Source organism: Mus caroli, chromosome 2 (assembly GCF_900094665.2).
Source record: "Mus caroli chromosome 2, CAROLI_EIJ_v1.1, whole genome shotgun sequence".
Lineage (NCBI taxonomy): Eukaryota > Metazoa > Chordata > Mammalia > Rodentia > Muridae > Mus > Mus caroli.
Window position 1 is genome coordinate 84,702,330 of NC_034571.1, and position 10,184 is coordinate 84,712,513.

General features: G+C 48.4%; 2 protein-coding genes across 3 annotated transcripts in view; one reads left to right on the forward strand and one right to left on the reverse strand.

Annotated features, from left to right (window-relative positions):
- The window catches only part of Ptprj (protein tyrosine phosphatase receptor type J), a 146,257-nt gene extending 143,057 nt beyond the window's left edge, over positions 1–3,200 (reverse strand). The window contains exon 1 of one of the 2 annotated variants that reach the window (XM_029472508.1): positions 2,705–3,200. In XM_029472508.1, the coding sequence (XP_029328368.1) occupies positions 2,705–3,145 (441 nt within the window). In that variant the 5' untranslated portion in view covers positions 3,146–3,200. The remainder of the gene's footprint in view (positions 1–2,704) is intronic. The other variant, XM_029472499.1, reaches the window with a different exon arrangement.
- On the forward strand, positions 3,144–4,180 carry LOC115029062 (mucin-7-like). Its single transcript, XM_029468178.1, has 2 exons — positions 3,144–3,474; positions 3,668–4,180. Exons 1-2 carry the CDS (start codon positions 3,144–3,146, stop codon positions 3,781–3,783), a joined length of 447 nt encoding a protein of 148 aa, XP_029324038.1. The 3' UTR covers positions 3,784–4,180.
- Positions 4,181–10,184: the final 6,004 nt, after the last annotated feature.

A 10,184-nucleotide genomic window follows, 5' to 3' on the forward strand; every position in this document is an offset into this window, starting at 1 on the left:
AAAAAAAAAAAAAAAGGAGGGGAGCTTATTTTTAAAGGGGGGGGGGTCTAAGGATAAGAGTCTATGTGTTTTCAGTATAATATGTACATATGTATGGATACACATGCCTGTGCTTACACTGGGCAGAGGACACAGAATCTTATTCCTTTCAGACACGGTCTCTTCCTGACTCTAGAGATAGGCTGGCAGCCAACAAGCCCCAGTGAGGCTCTTGTCTCCACACCCCAGAGTATGCCCGTTCCAGGCACACATGACCACACTCCACATCTTACACTGGCCCTGGGGATTTGAACTCAGAGCCTCATGCTTGTGTAGCAAGAACTCTTATTCAATGACCCATCCTGTCTGCCTCTGACACAGTCTCTGAGTCACTTCAAAAGTGCAGGGCTTCTCTGAAACTGAGAATGTAACTTGGTGGTAAAGCGCATCCCCTACCCTGGGTTCCATCCCCAGCACCAAAGAGAGAGAGAGAGAGAGAGAGAGAGAGAGAGAGAGAGAGAGAGAGAGGGTGGGGCGCCAATACCCTGCAAGAGTCCATATCAAAACGAAACTGCTGAAAAGGATTGTTTTTGGAGATATTTCTTCATGAAACCTTTTATATTTCCTATTTTGTAACAAATACAAAAACAAGAATATGAAGACAGGACTGTCCAGTTCCTACAGAACAAACTAGAGGAAGGAAATACGCAAACCCAAGGCAGGCGGAGGGTAGCAATGTGCTAAAGAAACGCAAGGAAGGATTGGGCAAGAGATAAATTTACCCAAGATACTTTTTGCTGATTCAAAGCACAGCTTGCAACTTCTACTATTGTTGAAACAAAAGTCTGATACATACATATACATATGTATATCAAATTAAACTAAAGAGAAATGTAGCTCAAATGTTTCTATAATATAAATTTTAGTTCAAGAGAATTTCAAGACCAGGCCATCCCTGTACATGGAACAAAAAAAGCAAACAGATCTCAATGAGCTTGAAGCCACCCTAGTCTGCATAGTGAATTCTTGGAGAAAGGAGAACTTCAAATATGAAGCAGATCTTTTTCTTTAATGTCAAAGACTGCTGTGCAAGAATTTCCTACAGGGAGAGGATGAAGACAGACCATCCACAATGTTCCCCAATGAATCCCCAGTCCCATCTGAAAAGGCTTTATATGAAAAGTGATGTACATATATAATATATATTTACAAAATTCTTTCACTCTTCAATGGAAGCCATTCAAACAATTCTACTATGAAATGGTGTGTCCCTTCCCCCATTCCTGCAGATGCTTTTTGCTAAAGATGAAAGTGGGGAAAAGGGGCAAAATCAATCTGGTTCTTCTTCAGACTCAGCTCTTACCCACTCCAGTAAAGAATTATTTGCTGGGGACAACACCGCATTCCAAGCCTCCATGAGTCCTGTGCAAATCCTGCTCTAGAAACTATAAGTTAGCCTTGCTGACAATTAGGACAGGCCCAGGCTCAGGTTCCCTTCTTCTGCTGCCCCAGTGCCTATGTTTCCTCTAAAACAATTCTCTCCTCTCTCTGTGTATGTGTGTGTGTGTGTGTGTGTGTGTGTGTGTGTGTGTGTGCAAAGCTTTCTCTCGAAGTCAGTTTCCATTCCCAGCCTATGCTTCATTTGTGTCTCACTGTCTGTTTAGAGCTGGTACCTATAAAGCAAGTGAGACTTTCATTAGCAAAAAGCAAGACAAGAGCAACCTCCAGGCCACTTTCAGCTGCAGGGTTCAAGACCACAGCCAGTTCCCAGAAGGCTGTGAGGCAGAACTCGCTTGCTCAGCTCCGGCAGCACCAGCTGGGTGATTCCACTCTTTCACTTCTCTCCCTCAGTTCCCTATCTGCAAAATGGGAATGTCCCCACAGCTGCCTTGCATCACATCCCCTGCCACGAAAATACCACTGAGAGAAAAGATCCAAAATTCGAGTCCCACCATTATCGGGAAAAAAAAGTGAAGCAAGGGAAAAAAAAGAAAAAGAAAAGTCTGGAGGGGAGGGGGATAGCTAGCGCCCACAAAGCACGAATGCACACCCAGAAAAGCCAGCACTATCTCAGGAACGATGATGAGAACAGAGCCAGCAGCCTCAAGGTACGCCTTTGAGCGGCCACCTTGGCAAGGCTAGGATCTTTCCCCCACAAAAAGCGCCCTCGGTTCTGAGTCCGGCGCTTCGCCCACCGCCCAGCGCCAGGGCCTGTCCCCAAGCACCCGGCCACCGCCACTGCCCTTCTGTCCAAGCCCTCGTGCCCCTCCAGGCCAGGTCGTAGGTCGGCCTAGGCTCAGCCAGGCCGCCCCTGCTCCGCATCCACAGCCCTCCGCAAACACGCCCCCTCCGGCCGCTTCGGGCGCGCAAGCAGGGCCCGCGCTGGCCAGACGTGACCAGCTCCGGGAAAGGCCGAGCCACTGCCTCCTGCAGCCCATGCGGGAGTTTCTATGGAAGAGTCAACGGGCACGGCGGGGGACACCCTGGGGACCCCGGAATCCTGCCCTTCCCCTGGCACCCGGGAGCCAGGGAAGGGGCTGGGTGGCGGGAGCGGGAGGCTGGCCAAGATCCCTGCCAGCCTCCTCCAGGAGGAAGGCTCCCAGGACCACGATCTCTCAGACCCTCGCCGGGTGTTCCTGGAACGGGTGACACCCGGGCAGGTGCAGGCGATGCCAATTCGGCCCGCGTCTTCCTACCACACGCCCAGGCCCACTCGAGAGCTTACCTGGCCCTGGCGTAGCAACAGCAGCAGCGGCAGCAGCGCCCAGCGGAGCCCGGGCGAGCGCGGGGGTGTCCGCGTCTCCCGCGCCGCGGGCTTCATGCCCTGCGCGCCCTGGAACGTGCCCGGGACGCGCCCCGCCGTGTGCCCGAAGCCGGGCGCCCTCGTCTCCGCCTCCAGCCGACGCCTCCGCCTCCTTCTCCGCCAGCCGGTCCGCCTAGTCCCCGCTCCGCCCGCCCCGGGCTTCCCCGGGGACATGGCAGCGGCAGCGGCGGCGGCGGCGGCGGCCACACGGCGGAGCCTAGCGCGCCTGGCGCGGAACGGCCGCGGCCCTAGACACGCAGGGGCTTCGCGGGGCGGAGCGAGCGGCGCCCACCCCCCGCGCGTGGCTCCCAGCTCCCGGCTCCCGCGGCCCCGGCTGCTCCCTCTGCCTCCTCCGCGCGTCATGCGGCTCCGGCTGCAGGGAGCCGCGCCGAGCGCTCGGCCCCCTCTCCTCCCCTCCCCCTCTGAATATTCATCGCTTCCTCCCGCTCGGGCGGGCCGGCCGCTGCGGTGCTCCGCGGCCCCTCGCCGCCCTCTCGCCGCGGCCCCCGCCCCCAGCGAGCTGGCGGCGGGCGGGGAGTGGGCGGTGGCGAGCCCGGTGCACGCTCTGGCGTCTCCCCTCCCGCGGCCGGAGGGAGCGCCCCCTCCCTGTCCGCCTAGCCCTCCCACATTCCTGGGACTCGGGACCCGAGACGCTGCTCCACTGTTCCAGAGCCACGAGCTAGTATGGATGGGTCAGTAGGGACTCTTCAGCCTGGGACTCCCTCCCTGGCTCTGTCTTGAGCGTGCCTCTTGCTCAGGTCACAGCCGTGCTTGCTTCTAGACCGCAATCTGGTGAAGCCTGGCCCGTGGGTGGGCTTTGGGGGAGGGTGTGGGTGAACCCCTGAAACTATTGGAAGCACACCATGTATTCTGTTCTCTCCCCAGACGCTGGGCCAGGAAGTCAGAGAGCCTGCACAGAAGCTGGTCCAGTGATTAGAGCCCCAGCTGTGGCATATGGCAAGCCCAGCTGTGCTATATACTGTGTAATCCTGGTTGTGTGACTTGGAGAGAGATGCCTCACCTCTCTTGACCACTCTATGCTCCTGTGTAACAGGAAGATACTACGGGTACCTGTCTACCGAGACTTGCCTGGCGATTAAATGAGATCATGGGTAAAGTCCCAAAGAGGGTGGGACATAAGGTGAGCCCATCTGGCAGCTGTCATCACAAGTCCTGATCTGAAAGGAGTTACAAATTACCACGAATACTGCTACTGTGCCCAGGCTCACGAGAAGAAACCGAAGAGCTCTATCTACTGCACCAAGAAGTAATGAGAGACAGTACCGAACCAAGGCATGCTAGGGAGGGAAAGACTGATTCTGACCAAAGGAAGAGGTGACACTTGAGCTGGGCTTTGATGGATGGTTGGGTTTCACCGGGCAGAGAGAGGGGAGCAGTGTGGCAGGAAGTGGGAGGAAGTGGGAGCAACTTGGCAAAAAAAAAAAAAAAAAAAACCCAGAAGGCAGATTCTTCAACCTTGACCTTCTGAGAAACAGGAGCGTTATATTTGGGAAGACTTGAGCAGCCAAGATAGTGAAGTGAGTCTAGTCTGGACCCTATGAGAACTGGAATGTAGACCACCAGGTGTCCAGCCTGCCTCCAGGCATCCCTTGGGCCTCAGAGTCCCAGCTTCACACAGAGACAGAAGAAGTAAAGGGGAAACGGGCTGCACCTGTCCTCTGGTATTTTGCATTTGATTAAACACTATCTGGTTATCACAGCCCACAAGGAATTATGTTCCTCCCTGCCTCACCCTTCTTGAGGTTCTGCCTCAAGTGTCTTTTAAAAGCACTTACACCAACCGGGCATGGTAGCACACAGCTTTAGTCACAGCATTCAGGAGGCAGAAGCAGGAGGATGTAATTGGAGTCCAGCCTGGTCTACAGAGTGATTTCCAGGACAGCTGGGGTAACGTCATAAAGAGACTCCATCTCAAAAAAATTTTAAAAAATAAAAATAAATAAATAAATAAAACACCTTCATGGTCCATGGTGCGCAGAGGAAAGGAATTATAATGCTACTAGATCTGTATCTGTCCCTGATACTCACAGACCTTATATACCCATCCCAGTTGCCACAGATTCACATCTTGGCTCTGTCAACAGGGGTATGAACTCCTGCATACCCTTTGATTTCCTACTGGGTAGAATGTATGCCCCCATTTAAGAGGTAGTGGCCGCTTAAGAATTAACAGCCTTCTCTGAGAAGGGGTTAATATGTGCATAATAAACAAATCAAAATGAAGTGATACTCTGTATGAGAAATGAACCCTGACCAGTGCTAGTTGTAAACTCCTTGTGGGCAGGACCTCATCTCCTCTGCCTACTCTATGGCATCTTCACGATGCCTAGCATGTTCAGTACATTGTAGGAGCTGGAGCTCTTAAAATGTGTGGTTACCTGACGGGAACATGGATTCTTTGCAAAGACAGACTAGGAAAGAATCATTCCCTAGGCAAAGGGATGTCACAGTCTCTTTCACACTTAGAATGTCCAGCTTGGGTGTTATATACTTGTCTTCCATGAACCATAGCTGCCAATGCTTAATTCTATTTAACCACAGTTTTGAGTTTATGGAGTTGTTTTGTTTTGTAAAAAGGTCTCAGGTAGCCCAGGCTGACCACTAACTTCAAATATACCTGAAGAATGACCTCCAACTTCTGATCCTCCTCTCTCACGCTTAAGTGCTAGGACTGTAAACATGCATCACCACACCCCACTTATGCACTGCTGAGGACTGAGTCCACAGCTCCATGCATGCTAGGCAAGCACTCTAGCAGCTGAGCTAGATCCCCTCTGTTTATTTGACTGCCGTCCTCATGGAGCTAAGTAAGCTGCCCAAAGACAGGGCCTGTGTCTTGCTCATCATTGCCTTCACAGCAAATAGCAGTCATTCCTGTTATACTTACTTAATTAAACTAAGTGCATGCCTTTGAATAGCAAAATAAGACACTAATTATATACCTAGACAACACACATACATACACTCACATGTACAAGCAAACACACACACACTCATACCATATTCTGTTTGCAAAACAGCTTTTCAGAAATAAATCTATTTTACAAAGTTCAATATATACGTGTGCCTTGAGAATATACAGTATAATGCTAATGGACCTTTTTTCTATCATTTCCCCTTCACACAAAGGCTAAAGTTTTATTGAATATAGGGACAGGCACATAAAAATACCAGAACAAGAAGGGTACATTCCCAAATCTCCTGGTAGGAGACACTAGCAAGACTGGGATTGGAGGGGCAACTGGGTCTTTCCTTAAAACTCTATAGGGTGATACTGGGACTCCGTATTTTAAACCAGCTCTTTGAGCACTCCTTGCTATCAAACATGCTTAGACAATTCTATTACCTGTATCGTGTCTCTAATAATAATTATTTATAAAGAGATACATGAATGGATAAAAAAATGGTTGATAGAGAATCAGTTATTTATGCAAGGTCACAAAGCTGTATATGATAAAACCAGGAACTGAAACCATTTCTCTCTTGGCACTCTGCCATAATACCTCACCTCTTGATGTTTGTAGATAAAAGGTGACGTCAAGTGCTCTTGTGTGCAGTCTGTAACTGTTGCTTTTATTATTATGTCGTTAAGCCTGTCTCCCACCAATTTTAGAAAGTTAAGAGATAGAATTTGTGACTTCCACTTCACCCCACACACAAGAACCGAGAAGAGGAAGACAGGTCCTTAATAGCATCCTACATCCCAGCAGGAGGCAGGCTTGCTGGGCACTGGCCTCAAACCAGGTCACTAGCCCCAGAGGGAGTCCTTTCAGCCTGGCAACCCTCTGTGTACTTTAAAAGCCACCATGAGCAAACCATTCTCCAAGGTCCTCCTAAGCGGAATGGAATGTTTCTTGAGAGTCTGATTAGCTAATGCTGCAGGCATGGCTGCCCTGAGACCTTCCTGCCTTGCTAACTTGAATGGAATCAGAATGGAAAGGAAGACTTTAAGAAAAAAAAAAAATCTTTGTCAAAAAGAAGAAAAAGAAAAAGTAGCACTTTATCTTCATAATATTAACAGGATGTTTCCTGTGGACTAGTTACTGGGCTATATATAGTTAGAATGCCATGTTCGTCTATCAGACCTTAATTCCTCCCTCACTAAAGCCTGAATCACCTGCCCAAGCTCACAGCTTTGGAGTGCCGTGGTGACCTTTTCTGTTTCTGAGTTTCTGACTTCAAGCATTTGCATCGTTAAGTATTTCCCTAATTCCTTACTTCTCTCTCTCTCTCTCTCTCTCTCTCTCTCTCTCTCTCTCTCTCTGTGTGTGTGTGTGTGTGTGTATGTGTGTGTTATAGAAAAAAATGCTTGACTTCCAAAGAGTCAGCTGTGTGAAACACATTTTTCAGTGCAGTCACCTGAGGATGTAGGAGAGGCAGCTGTAGCTTTCAAGAGTCCCCTGCATTCTGAGACATGATAAGCCCACTTGCTTCTGTGTCTCCAGCCCTCCTTCAAAGCTAGAAGGACCAAAGATCTTCATACCCTGGCAAGACAGACCCAAGATTCATGGTCTTAGAATACCTAGAAAGAGGAAGTAGCAAGGGAACTCAGGTCCTAAAAGACAAAGAGCTTTTGTCCAAGGCTTGTGTGGTGCTTTGAGTAAGAATAGCCCCATGGGCTTATAGATTTGAACACTTTGTCACCAGAGAGTAGCACTATTTGAAAAGCCCAGTCTCTTTTTCTTCCTGCTGTCTTCATATTTGCCTGTATGTTTAATTCTCAGGTACCAGTCTGCATCCTGCCATGCTCCCTGCCATGAAGATAAAGGACTAAACCTCTGAGACTGTAAGCAAGCCCCAGTAAAATGCTTTCCTTTATAAGAGTTGCTATGGTCGTGGTGTCTCTTCACAGAAATAGAACACTGACTAAGACAGCCCTAAAACAACTGCACAATGCCCAAAAGTGGCAGGCAGAGGACAGAATGCAGAGGAGCCTTCTGTGGGAATAGCCCCTCAAACAAAGGAAGATCTGAGAGATGAAAAGTCTAGAAAAGGTGAGTGGGTTCAGGCCCAGAGGTCTCCGACTCCCCTCCTTTCCAAATTGAAAATAAAATCTAATCACATTGTGCTAGGAATGTAGAATTTCTAGGTTTCTGAAATCAGTATAAGAAATAATCTGCAATAATTGCTGATAGAGAAGAAAGTACCCTATAATCTAGATAGATAGATAGATAGATAGATAGATAGATCAATAGATGATAGATAGATAGAACATAGATATATACTTAAATAGGTAGATATAACTTAATTATATGTATAAGTATATAATTAGGCAGACAGACAGACAGACAGATTGTTTTGCCTTTAGGAACAGACAGACAGATGGCTTTGCCTTTAGGAACCAAATGTAGTAGGTGTATGTATGGATTCTTGCAATAGAGTCAGCTACTTAGTTCAAATACTGCCATGACTTAGCTGTGTGATCCTGCACAAGTTCCATAGGTTCTCTATGCTCCAATATCCTTATCTACCATCAGTGAGGATGCTGATGTTGATCATCTATATCTCTTAGCGTTGCATTAAAATACTTGAAGCACTTGTAATGTTTCCTGTAAAGTAAGTGCTATGGGCATGTTTGCAAGTCTTAACATCTCTTTCTAGATGATCTGGAGCAGGTATATATGATGAAAAAGAATATCTTTTGTACCAGATGGACCAATTTCAAATCCTATATATTGGCCACAGGTAGCACACGTCTGAAATCCCCGCACTTAGGAGGCAAAGACAGTTGGATCTCTGGGAATTCTAAGCCAGCCATGTCTATATGTCTGGGAGTTCCAGGCCAGCCAAGGGCTACACAGTGAGGGGTGTTTGTGAATTGGTCAGGATGGACTAGGTTCTGCTGCTGCCACAGCAGACTCCCAAATCTCGAACACTTAAGGTTCATTTCATGTCCACCTCAAGTTAGCTGAGGATCAGACTTCATTGTGTGCTCCCTCAGCCGTCTAAGCCCCATCTGCTGGGGCAGAAGGTATCTAGAATATTGTCAGTTGCTCCCTTAAAGGGGCAGAGAGGTTTAGAGAATCCCACGGTTTGGCTTTTATATGTCCTTCAAAGGCTAAAGGATTCCACACCAACCTGTGTTGCCCTTGAGAGATGGTAGATGCCCTTGAGAGATCCTTTAAAAGATGGAGCCTTGTGGATGTAATTAAGACCAGTGGGACATGCCATCAAAAGAGACACTGAGATTTTTGAGGTTGTGAGATGAACAACTCTCTTTCACCCCATGCTTAGGTCATGTCTCATGGCCCCACCGCAAGCCTGAAGCAAAAAGGTCAAGTGACCATATACTGGAGCCTCTAAAACTGGGAGCCAAAATGTGCCTGTCCTCCTGATTGTCTCAGGTGTTTATCATGACCCCAGAGAACAGACTAACAAGCACACTAACAAACTAAACTCAGACAAACTGAGCCAGCATAGGAATGCTGTGTCCTGGATGTGCCATCTGTTTTACTCACAAGTACCAGGGCTGGACATACAGTCCTTTCCTGTTCAGACAGCAGAGGCAGAGGTATCCTGAGAACAGAAACAACCACTAAAATCTGCCTGTCGATAGTATGGGTTCCTGACCAATAGCTTGGACAAGCCCTGGAAAGATGTCAAAAAAAGGCAGAACTTCTGGCCTGGTCAGAGACCTACTGAGTCTAAATCTACATTTCAACAAACTGCATAATAGGTTTGTAAGACCAGACAAGTGTGGGAGGAACTGGCCAAGTCCACTGACTGGCAGGACCTCCGCATGACGAGGGAGGGATGTGTCTCCTAACTCTTGTCCCTGCCTTTCGTTAACATACCTATTTCTGTGCACTCACCTCAGCAACTATGGGCACATGGACCAGGACTCGGAAATCTGCACTGAGCAGCACACAGCTGAGAGATGCAGTTACCTCCCCTCACTCCCGTTCTGAGAAATACTTACTCTTATTTTTAATAGTTACTCTGGGGGCCTTAGGGGTTGGCTGTGTGGTTGTTTTGTTTTGTTTTGAGACAGGGTCTCTGTATCTCAACCTAAAACTCACTGTGTAAACTAGGCTGGCCTCAAACTCATGCTCCTGCTACAGCCTCTTGAGGGTTGGCATTACAAGTAAGAGCTACCTGCCCCAGTTTGAAAATTTGTTGTTCATGTGTTTACAGATGTACTTACATGTGCAGGTCCATGTGCACATGCATGTGCATGCCAGTGCAGACAAAAGGGCAATCTCAGCTGTCATTCCTCCTAGGGAGCCACCTATCTGAACTCTGAGACAGAATCTCTCAGCAGCCTGGGACTCACCAAGTAAGCTAGGCAGGCTGGCCAGTCAGCCTCTGTTTGTCCCTGCCTTAGATATGGATTACAAATATGCGCCACTGTAACATCCTTTTCAGATGGGTGCAGGTGATC

Excerpts from the sequence above, each read along its gene's own strand:
- LOC115029062 (XM_029468178.1), top strand. The coding sequence starts at position 3,144 with ATGCGGCTCCGGCTGCAGGGAGCCGCGCCGAGCGCTCGGCCCCCTCTC. Across the intron at positions 3,475-3,667 it reads CCACGAGCTAGTATGGATGG|ACGCTGGGCCAGGAAGTCAG; the intron begins GTCAGTAGGGAC and ends TTCTCTCCCCAG.